At 55.2% G+C, this 22,553-nt stretch overlaps 1 protein-coding gene across 1 annotated transcript in view; it reads left to right on the top strand.

Moving 5' to 3' along the window:
- REC114 (REC114 meiotic recombination protein) overlaps positions 1-22,553 on the top strand; it is an 82,179-nt gene that overhangs the window by 58,211 nt on the left and 1,415 nt on the right. The window contains exons 3-4 of the mRNA XM_040968481.1: positions 16,449-16,532; positions 18,988-19,170. Of these exons, the coding sequence (XP_040824415.1) occupies positions 16,449-16,532; positions 18,988-19,170 (267 nt within the window). The remainder of the gene's footprint in view (positions 1-16,448; positions 16,533-18,987; positions 19,171-22,553) is intronic.

Genomic DNA, 22,553 nt, shown 5'->3' with positions numbered 1-22,553 from the left:
CTCATGTGGAAATGCAGGGAGGAGCACGTGCGGGTGCCTGGCCAGTGCACCTGGGCAGAGGGCCACTCCATCTGCAGAGGAGGAGGAGCCAGCCGGTGCAGGCATGTGTGTGACTTCCAGGCGCCATGGAGAGTGTTCTGAGCGGCCGGCTGCACCTGTGCTGCTCCGGCTGTGACCCCTCCCCAGCTCTGGTAGATGCACTATACGGGAGTCTTCACTGTGTAAATGGAGACTGAGATGGATCGTCGGATACATAGCCTGGGCAGGGGTTCACAAGAAATGAAGAGGACAGGGAGCTGTGGGAGGAAGGCCGGGGCAAAGGGGCATCCTGGAAGCCCAGACGGGAGCAATCAGAAAAGGGAAGAGTGGCCAGTTACCTGCCACAGCTGCTAGGAACCTGGACCAGACCAGCAAACCTGTTGATGATTGGATTCTCAAACAAGAAGATGCTGCGCTCTGAAATGGTGTCGTAGTCAGGTGGGGAAGCCTGGATGGATAATCCAGGAGTCGGCAAAGCAAGTTATATTTGCAGTTACACTTTCTAACTTGCACATTAAACCCTTAGGTTGCAAATAAGGAAACCTAGCTTAGATTCCTTTAAATAAAACAATAATTTTTCGGCCTTGCACAGTAGCCTAGTGGCTCAAGTCCTCACCTTGCATGAGCCAGGATCTCATATGGGCACCAGTTCGTGTCCTGGCTGCTCTGTTTCCCATCCAGCTCCCTGCTTGTGGCCTGGGAAAGCAGTCCAGGACAGCCCAAAGCCTTGGGACCCTGCACTTGCATGGGAGATGCTGAAGAGGCTCCCGGTTCCTGGCTCCAGATTGGCTCAGCTCTAGCCATTGTGTCCACTTGGGGAATGAATCAGCGGATAGAAGGTCTTCCTCTCTCTCATCGTCTCTATAGATCTGAATTTCCAGTAAAAAATAAATATTATTTTTTTAAATTTGCAGTTTTGTGGGCTTTGGAATGTTTCAGGGAGTAGCCTGCATCAGGATGATTACAGGGGCTCAAGCAAGGTGACTGTCTCCGCCTCTCAGCTCCGCAGAGTCTCTTTGGCAGGCCCAGCAATCCCACCCACCTCTTACACTGCAACCATCTCCTCCTCCCCAGTTCTAGAAAAGCCCCAGGGTGTATGGATTTTACTCATTTCGATCACTGGCTTATTCATGATCTACTCAGTTGGGCCAGATCAATTAAGGCCACCGTGGGCCAGGCCTGCTCGCTGCTCACTCTTGGAGCAGGGCCAGGTGTGGAAGTGGCCCTATTTGGATCCACATGGGCTACAAATTGGGGAAGTGTAGTTTCCCCAAGGAAACTCAGGACATTCCTGGAAGGAGGGTGCCAGTCAGGCAAGGAGGAGGGAGGCCTCTGCTTCTGCTGTGCAGAGAGGCCTCTGGCCCCCACTGCTGCTTGGACACCTGTTTCCATGACATGCCCTCCAGCCGAGGGCAAACACATCTGTGTGTTGCTGTGGCAGAGAAAGGCACCTGTCTCCTGGGACCCCAGAAGCTGTGTGCTGCCCCTGCCTGGTGTGGGGGGCTGAGTAGAAGTCATGGGGTGGAGGGTGAAGGGGCAGGGAGGAGAGAGCCAATGAGCCCAGGAAGAGGCACTCAGCATCACCAGTCAGCAGAGAAAGGGTTGTTAAGACCCCTGGGTGGTGCCATCTTCCTGCATCAGACCGAGGGAGATGGCTGGCGTGGGTGACATGACCGAGCATTTGTGTCCCTGCCCAAGGCCGTGCGCTGGAACTGAAACTGTAGTGGTCAGCACCCCAGAGAGGGCCCTATCCTCATGCAGGGGACCAGTGCCCTCCAGTACCCCCATGTGAGACCTAGAAGGCTGGCGGGCCCCTTCCATGGTGTGATGCCACCCATGAACCAGGGAGCAAGCAGGCACCAGACATTGAATCTGCTAGTGCAGTGACACTGAACTTCCCAGCCTTGCAGAGCTGCAAGTGTGGAATCCGCAGTGTTTATGAACCCTCTGTGTGAGGTGCCCTGTCACAGACTCCTGAAGGACTCCGCCTGTTGGCACAGACATGGCGAGGTCAGAATACCGCGTAGGTAGTCTGTCATGGTGCCCCTGAAGGATTCTGCCCTTTGGCACGGATGTGGAGAAGTCACAGTGCAATGTGCTGTTGGTGAGCTTGTCGACTGCCGAGGCCTCTTGGAAATGCCGCAGCAGCTCCCCAGAAAGGTTAAAAACACACCCCAGGTCCCCACATCCCACTCCTGGGGACGTATCCCAGGGGATGGAGGTGGGGTCTCACACTCCTGTTCACAGCAGGTTACATATGACAGACAAAAGGTAAAGGCCCACCGGCAGCAAAATGTGGTGCCCCAGGATTGGGGCGTGTTATTGCACCCAGTCGAGGGGCACACTCTAAGAGGGTGGGCAATGGAGAAGCCTCGTGGACAGCACCAGGCGAGGCTGGCCAGACCCAGGGGCAGACACCGTGTGCAGCCACACGAATGAGGCCCATGGGGACAGTCCACCACTGGAGTGGAGCAGGCTGCTGCCAGTCGTGCTGAAGGCCAGGGAGGTAGGGCTGTGCTCACAGGGGATGGAATGTTCTGGAGATCTGGGGGGCCACACACTGAGTGTATTCAGCATCACCCCCCTACTCCTTGCACTTGAACATGCTTCTGATGGCAGCTTGTGTGTGTGTGTGTGTGTGTTTGTGTGTGTGTTACAGTGTGATTTGATAGATGCTGTAACTAGATACCCTTAAGGACTAGCTTTGTTGCCATTAATGATCAGAACTGTGGGAGAGCGCTGAGTGCGGGGTCTCTGCTTGGTGCCGCCAGCCCCACAGTGCTGTGGCGACTGCTCAGTGGACTTGCTGCCCCCTGCTAAAAGCAAGTTGTCTGCCGCGAAGGAACATTCTAGCGGTGACACAAACCAGGGCCAGGGAGCCTGTTTCCTGCCAAGCGCCACGTGGATATTTATAGCATCATTTGCAGGCCATCCACAATTATCAACTTAGAAATTAGCCTGCCTTAGATTTATTGAATTTTGAGTCCCGCCTTGGCAGGACCAGACCAAATGATGTGGTGGCCCTTATACGGCTGCGTGCTGGGCGCTCCCCACCCCCGGTATAAACTGAAGCCTTCCGCAGGCCTGTGTCAGAGCTAAGCCATCTGGGCCAGCGGGCTACAGATATAAACGTTGCCTCTGGCCGTAATTCTCAACAAATGACACACATAACTGCCTTCAGCTTCCTCTTTTCCAGCCTTTTAAAATGATTCTCCAGTCCTCTCTTCAGCAGCACGTTCTGGTTTCCGCTGGAATCTGTGCTCCCCAAGTCGTAATTCTTTTATTAGAGGTTTCTCTCTTACACAGTCTCTCGGGGTTGGCAGTAATGACCTTTAAAAGGAATATTTTCACACTAATTTCTAGGAATTGGTAATCCATCGTGCCATCCGCTTACGAGACATCAACCCACGCTTTTTCATGTCGTTGGGTGGATTGCTGGACACCACCTTTCATTCGTTCTTCAAGCACCGGTGCCCACCGAACTGAGAGACAGAGGGGCTGCCCCATGGTCTGTGCTCTCGGGTTGTACGTGGGCATGGGGAGTCCTACGGCCAAGTGTGTGCGAGGCTCTGCGGAACATAGAGGTTCGTGTCGCCTGCAGGCTGGGCCCGAGGAGCCACTCAGAGAGGACTACTCCTCCATTAACCCTGACTTCTGACTGATTTTTTTTTTCTTTTTGTATTGGAAAGGCAGATTTGCAGAGAGATGCAGAAAAGATCTCGCATCCACTGGTTCACTCCCCAAGTGGCTGCAATGGGTGGAGCTGAGCTGATCCAAAGCCAGGAGCCAGGAGCATCTTCAGGGTGGGTATTTCATATAGGTGCAGGGTCCCGAGGCTTTGGACAGTCCTCGACTGCTTTCCCAGGCCACAAGCAGGGAGCTGGATGGGAAACAGAGCAGCCAGGACACGAACTGGTGCCCCCATGAGATCTGGTGGTTGAAGAGGATTAGCCAATGGCACCATTGCGCCAGGCCCTAAATGCTGATTTCTAACGTACAAAAATACCTAAGAAATAGATCAGAAGTCTCATTGGGAGACTTGAACATATCCCTCAATTGCAAACAAAAGAGCCTCCAGAAATATTAAGGACGCCAAAAGTGAAACGAGACAGATCCAAGCTGGCCAGCGAGGGTATGGCCACGCTGCCCATGCCCCCCTCAGCTGCTCCCGGATGTGAAAAGCACAGAGGGAGGAAGGGTCTTACTGATGGAAGCGCTCAGTGAAAAAGTGGGAGAAACAAACAGAAAAAACCCGAAGACTGTGGGGCAAGAGAGGACGTTGACTCCACTGCAGCCAGCTGCCAGCCGAGAGCCGCCGTCCATCAGCACGTCCGGGTGGGAGGACTTCGCCGTGCAGCCTCACTGCACCGACCCTCAGTTGGAGTTGGGAGGGGATTGAAGACTCACTGACTCACTGACCTTGACCCTCCCTGGAGAGTGTGAGAACTGAGTGGGTCCTGAGTGCCTTGGGGCAGAGAAGCCTCTGGGCTGCCCTCCCAGCAGAGCACCTCTGTTCTACCTCTGTGAGTGCCTTAGTCACAGGCACACGTGGCCAGAGGACAGAGCCCCACATCGGCAACTGTGGCAGTGTGGAGCATTAGCCTCAGCAGGGCCGTGCTCCTGCCGTGGGGGAAGATTCCCCGGGTCTTGAAAGAGGAATGGAGATCCGGATTCAAGAAGCTCCAGTAGGCTCCGGCACTGCGGTGCAGTGCATTCGAGCCTCCACCTGCAGCACCAGCATCCCATATGTGTGTCATTCCAAACCCTGACTGCTCCCCTTCCCATCCAGCTCCCTGCTGCTGGCCCAGGCACCCACAGGACAGACCCAGAAGAAGCTCCTGGCCTCAAGTGAATCCAGCTGCAGCCATTGCTGCCATGTGGGGTGTGAACCAGCAGATGAAAGATCTCTCTTGTCTGTCTTCCTTCTCTGTGTAACTCTTTTTCAAATAAAATAAAATCTTAAAGACTTCAGAAAAAAAACAGAGAGAGAGAAGCTCAAATAACCCCATGCAAACATAAACAGAACAAGTCTTCTCCAAGGCACGCAGCAGTCCAGTCAGAGACCTGAGACCTTGACATTTCTGGAAAAAAAAAAAAAGGAGTAACACTCCAAGACATTGATATGAGGGATGGCTTCTTGGACAGGCAATAAAAGCAAAACAGAACAAATGTGAGCATGTCAGACTTGGAAGCTTCTGCAGAGCAAAGGAAATGGCCAATAAAAAACAATCCAACAGGAAGGGGAAAAAATGTTCACAAACCACGTGTCCAACCAAGGACTAATATCCCAAATACATCAGCGACTTTTGAAACTCTACAAGAACAACAAGCCCAGTTGAGAAATGGGCAGCAGACTTCAACAGATATTTCAGCGTCACCAGCCGTCAGGGGCTGGGAGGGGATGACGTCAGGACTGCAGGGAGACGTCCCCTGACCCCCGTCAGATCGTCTGGGGCAAAAGACAGTGCCACCTTGGCGAGGATGTGGAGAACAGGGAGCGCTCACACCCCACCTGGTGGGAGCAGGCATCAGTGCAGCCACCGTGACGAGCAGTGTGGAGATGTCTCACGTGGCTGCAGGCGGCCTTGCCTGCAAGGATCCAGCAATCCCGCTCCTGGGTGTGGCCCCGGGAGACAGGGATTCAGAGACACCTGTGCCGCTGTGTTTCTATCAGCACAACTCACAGCAGCCAGGCTGTTCTTAGGTATCCATCACCGGAGGGATACAGAAAATGAAACACACAATAGCATATGTGATTGGTTGATGGATGGATTGATTTGAAAGGCAGAGTTACAGACAGAGAAGTTTTCTGGTTCATTCCCCACCCCATCCCCCCAAAAAAGGCTAACCTGACCCGCTCCGAACCCCAGTCTCCAGGAGTGTCGGTGAGTTCCGTAGGCATGCCTAGATTGGCCTGTCTCCACCTCCAGCTCCCAAGCAAGCCAGCGGAGATCGCAGTGCCACAGGGTGGAGCACACATCTCCTCCGCAGAATCTGCTTTATCCTTTCGTCCGTAGAGGGATAATTTAGGTCGAGACTGCTGTATTTATTTTTGTCATAATGAATAATGTTGCTACTATCTGTTACCTCAATGTAGATTCTGTTTGCGTTTCCCTGATGACGGATGCTACACACTGGGCCTTGGTAAACCGTCTTTGTGGAAATGTCTATTCAGATACCTTGCATATTTTGAAGTTGAGTTGTATCTTTCAAACAAAGATGAAGTGATCAATAATCTCAATCTAATGGCACACACAACTGTGCACCCAAGAATGAGAAAACTCCAGTTCTTTCCTCACACAAGTGGTGTGTGCCAGAATGGAATTTCCGCTGGCCTAAACTGTGCTTCAAGGGAATCCTGTGGCTGTGCAAGCATGCCAGACAGGATCAAAGATTGAAAACCAGTGGCTTAAGCTCCTGTCTCAGAGAGGAGGAAAAAGAACAGCAAGTCAGGCCGGAAGAGGATAGGAGAAATGAGTGAAGTGGAACTCAGATGTGCAACAGAAAAAGGGGGGAAAAAAATCCGTCTCTGAAAAAGTTGGCACAACTGCTGAACTCTCATGAAGTGGATTTTTCGCAAATAGAGGAAATATTTGAGGAAGGGGGAGGGGCTACAGGCATTAGAGATAAATAAATATATAGAAATAAGTTCATGTGTGTGTGATGTGTTCATGTCATTTGCTTGCAAGAGACACACAGGCTTCTTGCAAAACACAGCTTAGCAGAGGCTAACAGGAGGAGGGACAGGATGCTGGGAGGAGACTGCTCACACAGGCGGCCTTCTGGAAGGAGAGCGCGGGCCGCGGGAGCTGCTGGTGGACCCTTAGAGGGAAAGCTGCCCGACTGGCTCCTCCCTGTGTCCCCTGCCTGCTTGCCTCATCGCGCCACGCCGTGGGTCTCGGCCCACCTGTGCCTGTCACTCCACCTTCTCCGTGACTGCCGTGGGGTGTGACAGCCTGGGGAAAGGTCCTCCAGCTCCGTGTGAGTTGTAATTTTTTTTTTTTCTCAAGAATAGGTGTTGAATTTTATCAGACGCTTTCTTCAACTGTTGGGGTGATTGTAGTTTTTCTCCTCTTTTCTTGCATGAATATGATAAATCAAGTGACCTGATTTTAAAGCGTCATGCTTCCTTTGGATTCCTGGCAGGAACCCATGTGGTCACAATGCATTGTATTGCTCACCTATCACTGATTTCATGTATGAATGTTTGGCAAGGGTTTCTGGCATGTGTGCTTGCAAGGATAGTGGGCCTGTATTTTTCTTTTTGAAAATGTCTTTGTGGGCTTTGTGTGGTAGCCCAGTGGCTCAAGTCCTCACCTTGTATGTGCCGGGATCCCACGTGGGCACTGGTTCATATTTCAGCTGTTCCATCCAGCTCCCTGCTTGTGGCCTGGGAAAGCAGTCGAGGACGGCCCAAAACCTTGGGTCCCTGTACCTGCGTGGGAGACCCAGAAGAAGCTCCTGACTCCTGGCCTCACATTGGCTCAGTTCCATGGCAGCTATTTCAGAAGTGAAGCGACAGATTGCAAGATCTTTCTGTGTTTCCCCCTCTCTGTAAATCTGTTTTTCCAATGAAAATAAGGCTCTAAAAAGTCTTTGCATGGTTTTGGTGTAAGATTCTAGAACTCCCTTCTGAAACGGTTGGTAGAGCTCACCAGGGAAAAACAGAGAAAACCTCCAGAGAAAACTGGGGTTTTCTTTATTGGAAGGTTTTTAAACTATAAACTTCAAACTGTAGAGCCAGCCAGGTCCGGGGCTTTTGGTGTAACTCTTTGGTCTGAGATGTCAAATACATTTGCATAAACATGTTTGCCTGTGGTTTTTTTTTTGTTTGTTTTTTACCATTTTAGTGTCCGTGGGATCTGTATGACATCTTATTTTTAAAAAATGGTGGTGACATTAATAAAGATTGATTTGTTTGAAAGGCAGAGTGAGACACAGTTTGCGGGTAACATGGAGAGAAAGAGAAAAAGACCAAGATGTCAGTCTGCTGGTTCAGTCCCCAAGTGGGCGCCACGGCCGAGGCTGAGCCTGGGCCGGAGTTCTATCCAGAGCTCCTGGGTGGGTAGCAGGGGCCCACGTCTTCCCAGGGGCCCCGTGGTTAAGCCATCTTCCACTGCTTTGTGGAACAGGCTAACACATACTAACCGACACCGAAATGGGAATGCCAGCCTCACAGATGCCAGCTTCCCAACGCTGGTCCTGCCTCTTTTAATTATTTACTTAGAAAGATCTTCCAACCGCTGGTTCATTCCACAAATGGCCACAACAGCCAGAGCTGAGCTGTTCCAAAGCCAGGAGCCAGGAGCTTCCTCCAGGTCTCCATGAGGACACGGGGCCATCTTTCTCCAGTTTCCCAAGCACCCCAGCAGGGAGGCGGATCTGAAGTGGAGCAGCTGGGACTAGAATTGGCACCCATATGGGCAGCCAGCACAGCAGGAGGAGCCCAACGTGCTGTGCCACAGTGCAGCCCCCATCTTTTATTCTTTGAATAATTTGCGTCATCTCACTTTATGCTCATAAGCAATCTAGGTAGAAATTTATTCATGGCTTTGATGTTTTGGGTCATTTAGAATTATCTAGTTGCTAAATGTCATTTTTCCTTTTAATTGTTAAGTACTATTTAAGAGATCAGATGCAATCAGGAGAACATAGTGACATTCCCCTCTTCCCTGCCTCCCATCCCCCCCTTCCCCTGTGTCTGTGTGTGTTTTTTTTTTTAACTTTGAGCTAACGTAGTCTAGACTTGCAGCACAATAGAAGGCTTAATATTTTACTGAGTACCAAAGTTAATAAGGAAAAAAAGGCCTTATTTGGTGGGAACACAGACAATGGCTATACGCCAAGATTGAACAGACAAAAATTACCATTCCAACATTTACAGAAAATGCTACACATAACGGTTTCATAAACCTTTTTGGTTTTGTTTTTTGTTTCTATAACCTTTGTCATGTTGTACTGATATGGCTGTAATGAACTCTGATTACTTTCTGGTTGTTTTTATGTAACTCTGTCTGCTTCTGTGAAGGTCAGAAAGCCCGGTCCTGCCCAGACAAGCCTGTAGTTCACGGGCGGGAATGTCCCATGTGCACCTGCCAGCGCACTGGCTGCTCCCGGGACCAGGCCGCCTGATGCGCTTCTGTGCTCTCGGCTCCCGAGGAGGCTCAGTGTGTGTGTCTGAGAACTGCTGGAGGAAGAGGGGTTTTGTTTGCTTTGGAGAAATAGCTTTTTATTTTTTATATTTTTGCTCTTGGTTCCATGTTTTAAAAATCACATTGTCTGCATTTCAAATTAAGTGAGTGTTGAGGAAGGTTTTTTTTTTTTTCTTTGCCGTTTTAAAAACAAACCAGCAGGTTTTCAGAAGCTCTCGAAGTCTATACTACCGTGCCATACAAACTGGCTGTGTCTTCCTGATGACTCGAACCCTTGATGTAATGAGTCGCTCCTCTGCATGAAACATCTTGGATGTACTGGCCTGATGCCACCCTGGGGTCTTCCTGGTGGCACCTGCACCCCCTTTCCAGCTCAGCTAGCAAAAAGTCGCTTCTTGGGTGCTTCGGGGCCACCTGCCTTTGGCAGGGTTTTCCCTGCAAGTTCATTTCTGCCGTCTTGCTCGCTTTTTTATTGTCTATTACGGCTCTTCTTGCCATTTTGAGATTTTATTTGTTTATCTGGAAGGCACAGAGAGCGAGCTTCCATCCGCTGATTCACCCCTCCCGCCCCCTGCCGAGTGGCTGCCACTGCCCTGCCAGTCAGCCTGAAGCCAGGAGCCCAGATGGAATTCCATCGTGGCAGCCGAGGCTTCCAGGATTCATCTTTGCCCATGCCACAGTCCTGCCCGAGGTCTCTCCTTGCCCCCCCAAACAGGAAAGGACTCGCTCCTCGCTCTGGACGTGACAAGCCTGAGAGTTCTGGGTGTGCACGTCTAGTGTTTTCCTTTGTTCTAGTGGAATCAGAAAAGCAGAGTGCTGGCAGCCAGAGGAGGAGACCCCGAGTGTGCTGTCAGTTGACTGAGCCGGCTTCCATCCACTGGGTCCCTCCCCACGTGGCTGCACCTGCTGGGGCTGCCTAAGCCAGGAGCCGGGAACTCCCTGAAGATCTCCTGCACGGGCACTTGCCCTGTCATCACCTTCTCCCAGGCACCCTCACAGGGTGGAACCCAGGCTTAAAGCCAGGCACTCCAGTGTGGGCATCCAGGTGGCGAGCATCTTAAGTTACACCGAACACCTGCCTGCATTTCTTTCCTCATTATGTTTGCGTTGTTGTCTTTCAATGCATTGAGTGTGAGGGATATAATCATAAAACAATTTTTTAAATGTTCTGGTTTTTTTTTTTTTAGCTAATTCTATCAGACCAAACTCCTTATTTATTTCTGTTGATTTTTTTAAAAAAGGGGGGGGCATTTATTTTAAAGTGGGAGGGAGGGAGGTCTTCCACCTGCTGGTTCACTCCCCCAGAAGGCTGTAGCAGCTGGAATTGGGCCAGACTAAGGCAAGAGCCAAGGACTGCATCCACATCTCAGCCTGAGCGGCAGGGCCCAAGCACTTGGACCGTTTGCCATGGCTTTTTCCCAACCACCTGCAGGGAACTGGATCAGAAGTGGAGCAGCTGGGGCCCCAGTGGGTTGCCCATCTGAGATGATGCTAGCATTACAAGCCGCAGCCTCAACTTCTGCGGCCAGCCCCCTCTTGGCTCACGTCCTGAGGCTGGGAGTCATAGTTGCTGGTTTCTAGTATGTGGCTTTTACGCTACTGGACGCTGGTTCTCACATTGCTTTAAAGATGGAGCAGGTGTTTGGCCTAGCAGCTAGGATGCCCCTGCTCCTTATTAGGGTTCCCAGGTCTGTACCCTTCTCCTGAGCCACTTCCTGCCAACACAGATCCCGGCGACAGCGGTGGTGGCTCGAGCGGCTGGTTGCCTGCCAACCCCTTCGCTCACCCTACTCCGCCCCACTCCCTGGCTTGTGTGGGAGAGCTGGGTGGAGTTGTCAGCTGCTGGTCTGGGCCAGGTCCAGCACAGGCTCCTGCTAGCATTTGGGGAGTGAGCCATTGAGGTGAGTGCATGCTGTCTCTTAATTTTCAAATAGACAAATGTATTTGTTTTAACTGTTGGATTTTTTTTTAACATAGTGGTTACTTCTAATGTTTGCCTTTATGAAGCTTATTCTTAAAAATCTGAGAGGCAGACAATGAGTGTCCCAGCGGCCTCATGCTCTGAGGGCCAGTGCCCACAATGGCCAGCATGGGCTGCGGTAAGGCCAAGAGCCAGGAGCCAGGATCGGATGTCCCTTAGGGGGCAGGCGCTCTGAGGCCTCCCAGAGTATGTGGTAGCTGGAGCTGGCCATTCAATGCAGGCAGTGTGTGACTGGACGCACTGGGCCTCCACGCCAGCATCCATCCCTGGAGTGAGCTACTCAGTTCCTCAGACATGAGTCCACAGTGCCCGTGCCTGATCTGCTGACACCTGCAAGGCACGTCTCCCGCTGAGCGCCATGTGTCCCACAAGCCCCACGTGTCCCACCGAATGCACTCTGTGTCATTGAGTTTCCCTCTGCTTTGCCCTGGACCCGGCCGGCCCATGCTGCCACTGAGTGCTCCTCAAGTGCTGAGTGATGTCAGCCGCGGCCACCCATGGGCCGCTTCTCCAGGGCTCCCAGGGCCCTGAGCAGGTGCTCCAGCTCCCGCCCTGTGGCCCAATGCCTCAGTGACTCTCTGTTTATCCTCATCTCTCCAGGATCAAAGGGTTGGGTCCTTTGGGTTCCCCTTCGCTGTGCCCCCATGGCCGAGATGAATCCGGATGGGCACTCCGGCAGCCCAGCTCCCTCGGGTCAGGTAGCAATGTCCCATGTGAGCCATCTCCTGCTGTCAGAAGAGACAGGGAACTTCTGGAAGTTTGGGGAAAAGAGAATTAAAACCATGAGTTTCTGCCAGGTTTTTGTTGTTGTTTGTAGCAGGTGGACAGTATTTGTCAGGTCAAGCAAGGATTAGAGAAAGAGAAGAAATTCCACTTTACACAGTTCCAAATATGACAGCTGTTAAAGTGATTTCAAAGCAAACGTCATGAAAGAGGCCGCTCCCAGGCTGGCTTTCCTGGGCCTCTTCCGGGGCTCCTGGTGGCAGGGGGCTCTCAGATCCTGGGGGACAGGCACAGGTGGGAAATCCCCATCATCCACCGGCAGGCCTGGGACCTGGCACAGCTTGGTGCATGGTAGCACCCTGACAGAAGCTTCTGGAACAGTGTGCTGTGATCTCTAACGTGGTCCACGGTTGGGAGGCTCGGCGAGCCTCATCTGAGTCATGTGACTCCTTCGTCTCTATTCACCTTATTCCTGGCGGACAGCTTGCTGCTGGCATGAGCCCTTGCTGGCTGCACACGGCTCGGACACCACAGGGCTCGACTGACCCCAAGTGAAGGCGAGTACGTCCTGGCTGGAGCCTTCCCAATCCAGTGCAGATGAAGGCAGTGGTGTCTGGGGCGGTGCAGCCTGGGGTGCAGTGGGTGGCAGGCGTGGGCTCCCACCATTGGGGCCGTGCGTACCTCCTCTCTGCAGCCTTTGCCCCGTGCCCTGATGGCTCCCTTGCGGCTCATCCGCTCTGCAGCTGTGGGTCAGGTGTCCGGAACATTAGGAACACACAATGACCAGCATCCAGACATGAAATCAGGCTGTGTAAATGACCAGCGTGATGCAGCGGCCCCGTGGTCCCTTGGGGAAACTGGACCAAGACAGGGTGGAGTGAAGTAAGGGTGCTGGGCACAGGTGCCCAAGGACTTGAGCCACTCTCCCAGGATATCAGCAGGGAGTTGGAGCAGAAGTGGTGCAGCCAGGATTTGAACCGGTGCCCCCTTGGGATGCCAGCACTGCCGGTCCCTGTCCTCCAACTTTCTGTACCATGGGAGGAACTGTGAAGGAGGAAGCAAGCCCTCAGACCTCAGCTAGCACCCTGCATGAAGCTGTGAGGTGCCTGGGGCCACGCGCTGAGCTGGGACAGCTGGCCGGGGATAGCCAGGAAAGTGGGTGGCACAGGCGTTTAGAACACTGTCTTCTTCGCCAGCTCCTGGGACGTTATGGGAGCCTGAGCAGGTGCGTACATGGCAGGTGAGGGTGGGGGACAGGAAAGGCACTGGCGAGCTGCCCTGCTTCAAAGAGGTGCTACTGGTGTGAGGCAGTCTGCTGTTGTAACAGGGGCTCCCTTCTTTCGTTCGCTCAGCAACACATACTGAAGAACCTGCCCATTTAGTAAATGAGCAAAACCGACTCAGCCCCTGACCTGCATGAGGCTTCCGGTCCAGTGAAGACACAGCTTCCGCTGGGGCTGGCACTGTGGCACAGATGGTTAAACCACTGCTTGGGTCACGTATATCAGGTTGGAGCTCCGGCTACTCTGTGTGTGAGGCAGCTGGGCAGCAGCATGTGGTGGCACGAGTCCATGGCAGCTGCCACCCATGGGGGGGGACCTGGTTGGAGCTCCTGGCTCTTGGCTTCCACCCAGCCCAGCCCTAGCACAGTGGCCACCTGGGGAATGAACCATTGGGTAGATCTGTCTGTCTGTCTGTCTCTCTCTCCCTCAGTTCCTCCCTCTGTGTAAGTCTGCCTTTCAAGTATATTATCAGATAAAGCAGTCACCGACACAGGTAAAAGCTACAAGAGGGAAGTGGCGGGCGTGAAGGGAACGTTCACGCGTGCAGTTTGCCATCGGGGAGTGTAGAGTGATGACTGGGGCACCACGCAGAGGGGAGCAGTGTGTGGGCGCCTCACAAGGCAGCCTGCCATGGCACAGCCACTGCTGGAGATGGGGGGCAGGGGCTGCTAGGGTCCCCTGGCAGTGTTTGCTGAACCTTGTGGCAATGTTGAATTTTGACAGTACTTTCTATAACCTGGTCCTGGCTCTTCCTGGGGATGCCCCTCATCTGCCCAACAAGGATTAGTAGCTACTTGAGCACCCCTGTGTCCTGAGCACAGAGTGCAACCAGGGCACAGTCTGGGGGCACCCCCACCTCTGCCTTGTGGGCTACTGGAAAGAAAGCTGGGCTTCAGCACCCTCGGGGCACTCAGGAGCAGTGCTGAGTGCCAGGCGGCTGGCATGGCTCTCCAGTGGAGCCTGTGCCAGGGCACGGAGGGTTGACACAGTGGATGCTGGCTGGCAAGGCAGGGGAGCTTGAAGATGTGTTTCAGGCATTCACTCTGGCCACTTGGGACGGGTGAGGAGTAGGTACAGAGGCCAGGCTGGCACAGGTCAAAGGGAGCATTCCTGGGGCTGCCATGCAGGACAGTCAGGCGGGAGAACTGGGGAGGCCAGGAGGCTGGGGGTGCTGCAGGCCCAGGGCCCCCATGACCAATGCAGGTATAGCGATAGAGAGCAGCCCCTGAGCTGCGCAGTCTGTGGGGCAGTGTGCAGGGCTGGCCGCTGGATGCTCCTGAGCCACCTTCAGGGGGTCCCCGACTGCATCACATGTCAGGGAGCCCAGCACTGGGGTTGGTGTTGGCTTGAAAGTGGAAGTGGCATAGAATGCTAGTAGATTTAAATGCATCATGTTGTCAGTAACTGCTGAGAAGCCCACGAAGTTGAGATGTGGCATGAGCACAGAATATACGCATCATTGTTATGGCTCAGTCCCATTAATGATACTTCACATGGTTCATGTGTTGAACTGTTTTTTGACATATTAGGTTAAATGAAATATTTAATATTTCACCACCTTGGGCCTGGTGTGGTGCTCAGCAGCTGGATCCTCCCCATGTGGGTACCAGTTCATATTCCAGCTGCTCCACTTCCCTTCCAGCTCTCTGCTTGTGGCCTGGGAAAGCAATATAGAGGATGGACCAAAGCCTTGAGACCCTGTACCCGTATGGGAGACTCGGAAGAGACTCCTGGCTCCTGGCTTTGGATCAGCTCAGCTCCAGTTGTGGCCAGTTGGGGAGTGAACCAACAGATGGAAGATCTTCCCATGTCTCCTCCTCTCTATGGATCTGATCTACCTTTTCAATAGGAATGAATAAATATTTAAAAACAATCCACCAACTTTTGAGTCATTCTGTAAAATTTCATTATGTTTGTGATTCAAGTCTCTTTTCCCTGGCACGGTTGGAGCATTGATTATTAAAAATATACGTATTTATTAATTCGAAAGGCAGAGTTGCCGAGAGATAGAGGGAGAGAGGCTTCCATCTGCTGGTTCCCTCTGAGTGGCCAGGGCCGGGCCAGGACTTCCCCTGGCTCTCCCACGGTGGGTGACAGAGGCCCAGGCTGTTGGGCTAGCTTCTGCTGCCTTTCCCGGGCTGTTAACTGGGTGGATAGATCAGAAATGGAGCAGCCAGGATTCCAGCAGTGGAAGCTTCGCCCACTGGCTGCTCTTGCCAGCTGTGCAGTATTGTGTGGCTTAGCTGCCCTCTGTGGACACCTGTTTCCGAGCTTGTGGGACGAAGGCGGTTCCAGGACACAGGCCTGCATCCGAGTGGTCTGTGAAGTAAGTGACCACCTGCGGGCTGCTGGCTGCGGGGAGGAATCAGCGTCTGCGTGTTTGTACTGCACTGCACCCGCAGGGGAGCGCGCCAGTGGGACCTGCAGTGGCCGGTATTAATCAATTTCTATTACATTGATCACCAGCACTAAGGGTGCAAATCCTGGGGGGTTCATAAATTATGAATCCTTTTCTGTTAGAACAAAAAGGCAGAGAAAATTTATCAATGATAAGAATCTTAGAATCAGCATCACTGGATTTTTGTTTTTTTAATAAATGAAGGCATTGGAGAGTGAAGCCACACTGCTTCGCCTGGATTTTGGTTTCTGGGTGGGCGGCCACTACAGGCGCACTCCGGTTTGGGAAGGGGGGTTCTGTGAGGACCGAGTGACAGGGGCATCCGGGGCAGAGGGATTTCTGCATCTGTGGCTGCAGAGCCAGGGCTCCAGTCCCTGTGTGCCAGACAATGCCTCCGTGGACCGCCTGGGCTGGGCGGGCTCCTGGCCCTGAACTGCTGCCGCCTCCGGTGTCCCCTCCACTGGCTTACCCACCTGCTTTGAGACTTGATCACCCCCAACCCGTGCCTTTGTTGCTGTTTGAGATGGAAAGAGAGGATGAGGAGCAGTCTGCAGACGCAGTTTGAGTGTGGGTCTCAGGCAGAGCCACATGTCCACATGGCCACCGTGGACGGCCGGGGAAGGGAATGGGTCAGGATGGCCAGGCCCTCCTCCTGCAGGAATAGCAGTTAGGTTTTGGCAAATCTCCAAGGCGGAGGTGCGTTTTACAGTGGACAGGAGGACTGGTCACTGTGCGTTCTGTTGGTTCCTCAGTTGAGCAGGTGGGTGTCACAGGTGCCTGCTCCCGCCCCCGCCCCACGTGCAGTCACCTGCAATGGCCACGGCTGGGTCCCTCCCTGCGGCCGCTGACCTGGCCCTGTGGTTTTGTTTCAGGAAGGGTTCTCACTCATTGGCGGCCAGAGCTGGTTGAAGATTGTGAGACGTGTGGACTGTCTGCTCTTTGGAACCACGGTAAAGGCAAGCTTACACGCGCTGCTACCTGCCCTTCTGTACCTGGAGGGGTGGGGCTGGGAGAGGCGCCCTCCCCGGAGGACACGTGGGGAAGACACGCGTGTCCAGCAGAGTTTGCATCCTGAGCCACACACAGACCCAGGGCTGTGGGGAGACAGCCTGGGCGGGTGGTGGAGGCTGAAGGAGCTGACTGAGCTGCAGGGACCCCCCCCCCCCGGCTGGCATACCTGCGATTCCCAGGGCTGCCCTGGGTTTGTCTTCTGCAGCTTTTTATTTTCCTCTTGAACATTAAAAACTGAAAATTGTTTGCTCTGCAGCTGGGTTAAACCTGGAGCTGGGGCACTTGCTCCCAGTCTTGCTGTGTGAAGCTGGCTGAGCAGAAACCAGGACGCCCGGGTAATTGCTGCTACGCCTGAGGTGTCCCCACCTGCAGCATCCCCGGCCCTGCTGCCAGCACGGGCATCGTGTCTGGGGGAGGGGGACACCCGGTCCTAGGCGGCTGAGAACACACCGGGTACATGGCAGTCCCATGCACCCCACTCCGTGGGCGGAGCGTGAGTCAGGTCCCACCCTGCTGTGCAGGCTTTGGCTTCTCTTGGGTCTAACTGCAGCTTCCACCCATGAAGGGTGAAGTAATGACTGCAGTGTGCACCCGGCTGCCTTTCGGAGAGGGTGCCACAGCCGGCAGGTACCTGGGCGCAGGTTGGAGCCCATCTGCGGTCCCTTGTGCAAAGCACGCCCCTCACTGCCAGTCATCCTGGGAGGGTCTGCCTCGTACGCCCGTTCCGTGGCCTATGAGGGAATCCCAGGGCAGCCGGCCGGTCCCTGCGGGGTGGGATGCAGGCACGAAGACTGTGGCAGGGACCATCTGTGACAGTGGGGGCCTGGTTGTCCTATGTATCTGTTGTATGATTCCCCACCAGGAACATAGTACCGAGTCATCTTTATTGGGAAAGTGGAGACACACACAGATGTGTCCCTCGGCCTCTGGTTCACCATCCGCCCCCTCCTCCACTGCAAGAGGCTGGCCAGGGCCAGGGTCAGGTGGAGGCCGGAGTTGGGCCCTCAGCCAGTTCTCCCACACATGTGGCAAAAAGTGCTGCCTCCCCTATGGGGTAGCAGAAGCTGGGATCCAGAATAGAGCTCGATTTAAACCCAGGCGCTGTGACACGGGTAGATCTCCTGCAAGGGGTCAGCTGGCATGGTCCTTGGCACCTGGGGGACCGAGGTGCTCCGCCCATGGGTGTTCATGTCCCACACTCAAAATGGCCGGGTCCCTGTGCCTGGCCCCCACGCATGGTGCCCCAGCCACTGTGCCATGTGCGCAGGGAGCGGTGAGAGCGATGGTCCTGTACGAGTCTGCCGTGCCACGGCGACAGGGCACCAGCGGTGTACGTGTGACCTCCCCTCAAGAATGGCATTCCTTCAAGTTCTAGCTACTTCTTATGTTTAAGTTCAGTCTCCTTTTAAACAAGATAAGGTAATTTCTGTTGATTTTTTTTTTAAAGAAACTAAAAAAATTTTTTTTGAAAGGCAGATATACAGAGAGGAGGAGAGACAGAAAGATCTTCCATCCGTTGGTTCACTCCCCAAGCGGCCGCAATGGCCGGAGCTGAGCCAATCTGAAGCCAGGAGCCTCTTCCGGGTCTCCCACGTGGGTGCAGGGTCCCAAGGCTTTGGGCCGTCCTCCTCGACTGCTTTCCCAGGCACAGGCAGGGAGCTGGAAGGAGCTAAAGTAGAGCAGCTGGGAAACCAGATAGAGCCCATATGGAATCCCAGTGCATGCCAGGCAAAGATTTAGCCGTTAGGCCATTATACTGAGCCCAGGAAATTAATTTTATAATCTCAAAGCAGCAACTTACATTTTTTTTTTCTAACCACTTTCCCCACCTTGCCAAACAGTGCTGCCCTCCCAGGGCAGTGAGGCCCTGTGTATGCTGCTCAGACTCCCCCCTCCACTCATTGTTTGCTATAGCCAGTGCTGGGGTACAGGGAAGGGGCCCCGTGCACACAGCACAACCTGCCCGTGAAAACCTTGTGGCTGTGGAGGGGACCTGGGCGTGCGTGGGTCACATGTGTGCCCATCACGTTTGGCCCCATGGAAAGTCCACTGAAGTAGGAATGCAGCCTGTGGGGGCGGGGCCGTCTTGCTCCACCGCATGACACCCCCACATCTCCCTCTTCTCTGACCTGATCCCCGGCTTTGCAGGATGCATCTGTGTGGCCTTGACGAGGACCAGGCACGTAGCAGTCGCAATGTGTGTCCCACATGCCTTGCTCGGCCACTGTGAACCACGAAAGGCCTGCCCTTCCTTGGCAGTACTGATGAGCGAGTGCTGGCATAAAGCAGGCCCGGGGTCTCGGTGGCGCTGCCGCCAGTGTAGCACCCTTCCTTCCTTACCAGTGTCTGCACCACAGGTGAGGCTGCTGGCCCCGGGCCTGACTCTGATCTGCCCCACAGAACAAGAGCCGCATGTTCCGGGTGCAGTTTGCCGGCGAGTCCAGGGAGCAGGCGCTGGCCAACTGCTGCAGCTGCACACAGAGCCTGGCCCAGTATGTGCCCGTGGACCTGCCCGGCCCTGTGCTGCTGGCAGGGGACAGCCAGGACGACGATGGCCTGGAGTGCAGGCCGCCTCAGCAGGCAGTAAGTAGCCATGGGCATGCCGAGGGCGTCTTCCCCAGGCCTGCAGGTGACCGGGATGCTAGCTCAACTCTGGTCATGTCATGTCAGCCCTGAGCCACTAGATGGAGGCCAAGCATGAGGCAGGGGGCTCTCAAGGTGTGGCCCAAGGACCCATGCAGTGCCGACGGGCTTTCACAGCTCCGGGCACACACTGTCCTCTCACTGTGCCGGCACCTGGGCAGCTCAGTGGGATCAGCTCCGGTAGCTGACACCAGAGCTAACACGGGCACAGTCCTGGGGCCCCCACGGCCCCCCGGCCAGGCTGTGGGCTCACTTGGGGGTGGGGGTGAGGGTGGGGAACAAAGCCAGTCTTCCACTGCAAGAGTGACAGCATGTGCCAGCCTGTGAGGGAAACTAAGATCCTAGACCACCTGTGCCTGCCATGTGCGTGCCCTGCCACGGGGAGAGACACACAGCCCAAGGCGCTGTGTGCAGATGCAGGCACAGCTGCATGGCCAGGGTCAGTGCTGTAGCTAGCTGCCTTCAGCCTCAGCATGCTAGCCAGCCCGGCAGTAGCCATCGCTGTCAGGGTTGGGTGGCAGGGCATGCCCACGGCTTTCTGTGAAAGTGAGGATGCCTCCGAGTGTGGCTATGGGCAGGATGCTGGGGGTGGCAGCTGGCATGCAGCAGCCTGCGTGTGGCTCTGTCCTCGTCTGAGAAAGGCTGTTTCCAGGCTCCCTCCCAGCCCCGGGGCTGGCAGCCCCTCCGCCCACCCCACCCGGGCTCTGTTAGTTCTGCTGTGGGCAGGTGACTCCCCAAAACTGGTTCCCCGCTCCCTGTGCCCCAGTGTCTCCCTTAACCAAAACCACTCACATACCCAGTTTCGTCACCAGCGCCGAGGATCTGACCCAGGTGAACGTGGGTTCACATTGTCTCTGTGAGCGGGCACCACGCAGCTTCCTGCGGGATGTGCTGTTTGCCAAACAGACTTGGTGCTTTGGGCAGGGAGCACTCCTTCCTCCCCGGCCACAGGCCTCTCGAGGCCCAGTTGCGGGTCCACACACTGCACACATCTGTGCCGGGCCCTGGGCAGCCTGCCATGGGTGCTTCAGACGAGGAAGGCAGGGCATTCCTGGCACACGTGGCAGAGCCAGGGCCCCACCCTGTGAGGGCAGGGAGAGGCTCCCTCAGCCCTGGATTCAAAGGCTGTTCCTAGGTAGCTAGCTTGGCAAACCCTAAAAAGTGACAGAAAACCTGTCTTTTTCAACAGCCAAGCCCAGGAGCCTCTCCTAGGTCTCCCATGTGGGTGCAGAAGCCCAAGAACTTGGGCTGTGGGTGATGGGGTCACCTCCTTACCCCTCCCCTCCCCGGCCTTTCCTGGTCTCCACCGACATCTGAGTGGACTCAGCCACACAGCATGGCCCAAGACCTTGGTCACTGGCATTGAGGTGGATCTAGGTTGGACTCATGGGCCTGTTTCCCTGGGGCTGGGACCTTGGGCCAGGAGGGCAAGGCTGGGGCACAGCAGAGCATGCCCAGCCCCACACCCACCCTGCAGGACACAGGTGGCATCATCCCTGACTGTGCTGGGTGCCATTGTCTTCCTCATGTAGGGCAGCTTCCATTGGGGCACACCCGGGAGCCCCGTGGGCACAGCCCTCTGGCCGGGTCCAATGGCCTCAGCGCGAGGTTGGGGTGTCGCTCCTGGGCTGGGGCGAACTCGGGCCTCCCGCTGAGCTCCTGTACCCAGGCATGTCACTTCCCAGTCCCCACCACTCCCTTTCCAGGTACACTTCATCCCACCTTACTTTGAGTTCTTCCTGGCTCATACTTCTGTTCTCACTTCTCTGCAGGTGTTTCTCAGCTGAGGGGCTTCCAAGGCAACCTCACTTCCTGCCCACCAGCCCACCCCCAGCAGGGGTAGAAGGGCAGGGGCAGAGGTGTGGCTCCCGTGTGCAGTGCTCACCATGCCCAGAGCTGAGGCTGGGCCCACATGGCAGCTATGCTGTGGTGCAATTCTGGGCAACATGGGCTGGAGGTCTGAAGGCCCCTCCAAGCCTCACGTTAACATTGGGGTTCCTGGCCCGCTCCAGCCCCTCGCTGTTGTGCCCTTGTCTGCCTAGAGGGGGCAGCGGGCCCTGTGAGTCTGCAGGCCTCATCTTTCCCAAGGATCCCACAGTGCAGATGCAGAGGCTGGCACAGCCCTCCTGTGCTACCTGCCTAGCTGCCTACCACCCTCACACCCGTCCCCGGGCAGCCCTCCTCGGGGCAGGGCTCTCCATCCCAGGCCTCGCCCACTGTCGGGGGTACAGGAGCCCAGATGGGCTGAGTGAAGATGGCAGGCAATTGCACAGAACCAGCTCCTTCCGAATGGCTAGAACCTCATTCCTTAAGGGACCCTCTCTAGCGACAGAGGCAGAGTGCAGACTGCCCCACAGTGGAGCCTGCAGGCTGGGAGCTGGCCCGGGCCAGGGGCACTAACGCCCAGGACCCCAGCAGCTAGCCTCCTGCCGACAGCTGCCTCCTCTCCACAGGAACGCACCTGTCTGCCCACCCTGTGGCAATGGGGTTGGGGTGGGCAGCAGTCCTGTCTCCTGACTCTGCTGTCTTCCTCCAGGTCCGGCAGAACCCGGGGCGGCAGGCGTGTGGGATGGAGGGCCCGAGTGGGCCAGGACCAAGGACCTCCGTGCCTCAGCTCACTCAGGTAGCCCTGAGGCCCATGTTCCCTCTTCCAGCTCCCAGGTGTTCCTGTCACTCTTCACGCCCTGGTTGTGCACCAGGGACCTGACGGCCCCCCATGGGAGACAGTGCATACAGATCAGTGCTGGCCCGGGTGCCAGCTTCCCTAGCAACCAGGGCAGGAGAGCTTCCCCGGCACACTTCCCAGAAGGGAGGGAAGCCACCAGATGCCCTTCAGGAAGGAGGTGGTCTGGAACCATTCTGACAGCCAGATGGGCCTGGGGTCAGACCCAGGGTTCAGGCAGGCACCAGGGCCCAGCTGTGACGGAGCCCTGCCTGCTCTGCTTCCCCTCCTGTGAATGCTCGCTGCAGGAAGGCTGCTCCACGGGCAGCACTGCCGGAGCGCCTGGCCTCAGCCCAGCCACTGCAGCTATGGCCATATGGAAGGCCTGCCACCCTGCCTCTCGAGGGCATCTTAAAAACCATGCATCCTTGTTGTCTCCCATCCAAGCAGATGGGCCCTGCAGCCTTCCCTCCAGCTGTGCTCTGCCAGTCTTGCTAGGTGAACCTCTACTGTCTGTGGCCCATCCATGTCCTTTGCCTGGGGTGGGGAACTCAGAAGCTGAGGCCCAGATCCAGGGCCGTCTTCCTGATGCCTGCATGTGCACGACGCCAGGGAGAGCCCAAGCCGCCAAGGACACAGAGGCACAGAGCAGCGAGGGCAT

The sequence above is a fragment of the Ochotona curzoniae genome, unplaced genomic scaffold, assembly GCF_017591425.1.
Source record: "Ochotona curzoniae isolate NIBS_2020 unplaced genomic scaffold, NIBS_Ocur_1.0 scaffold_4701, whole genome shotgun sequence".
Taxonomy (NCBI): domain Eukaryota; kingdom Metazoa; phylum Chordata; class Mammalia; order Lagomorpha; family Ochotonidae; genus Ochotona; species Ochotona curzoniae.
This window is presented reverse-complemented; position numbering and strand designations above follow the sequence as displayed.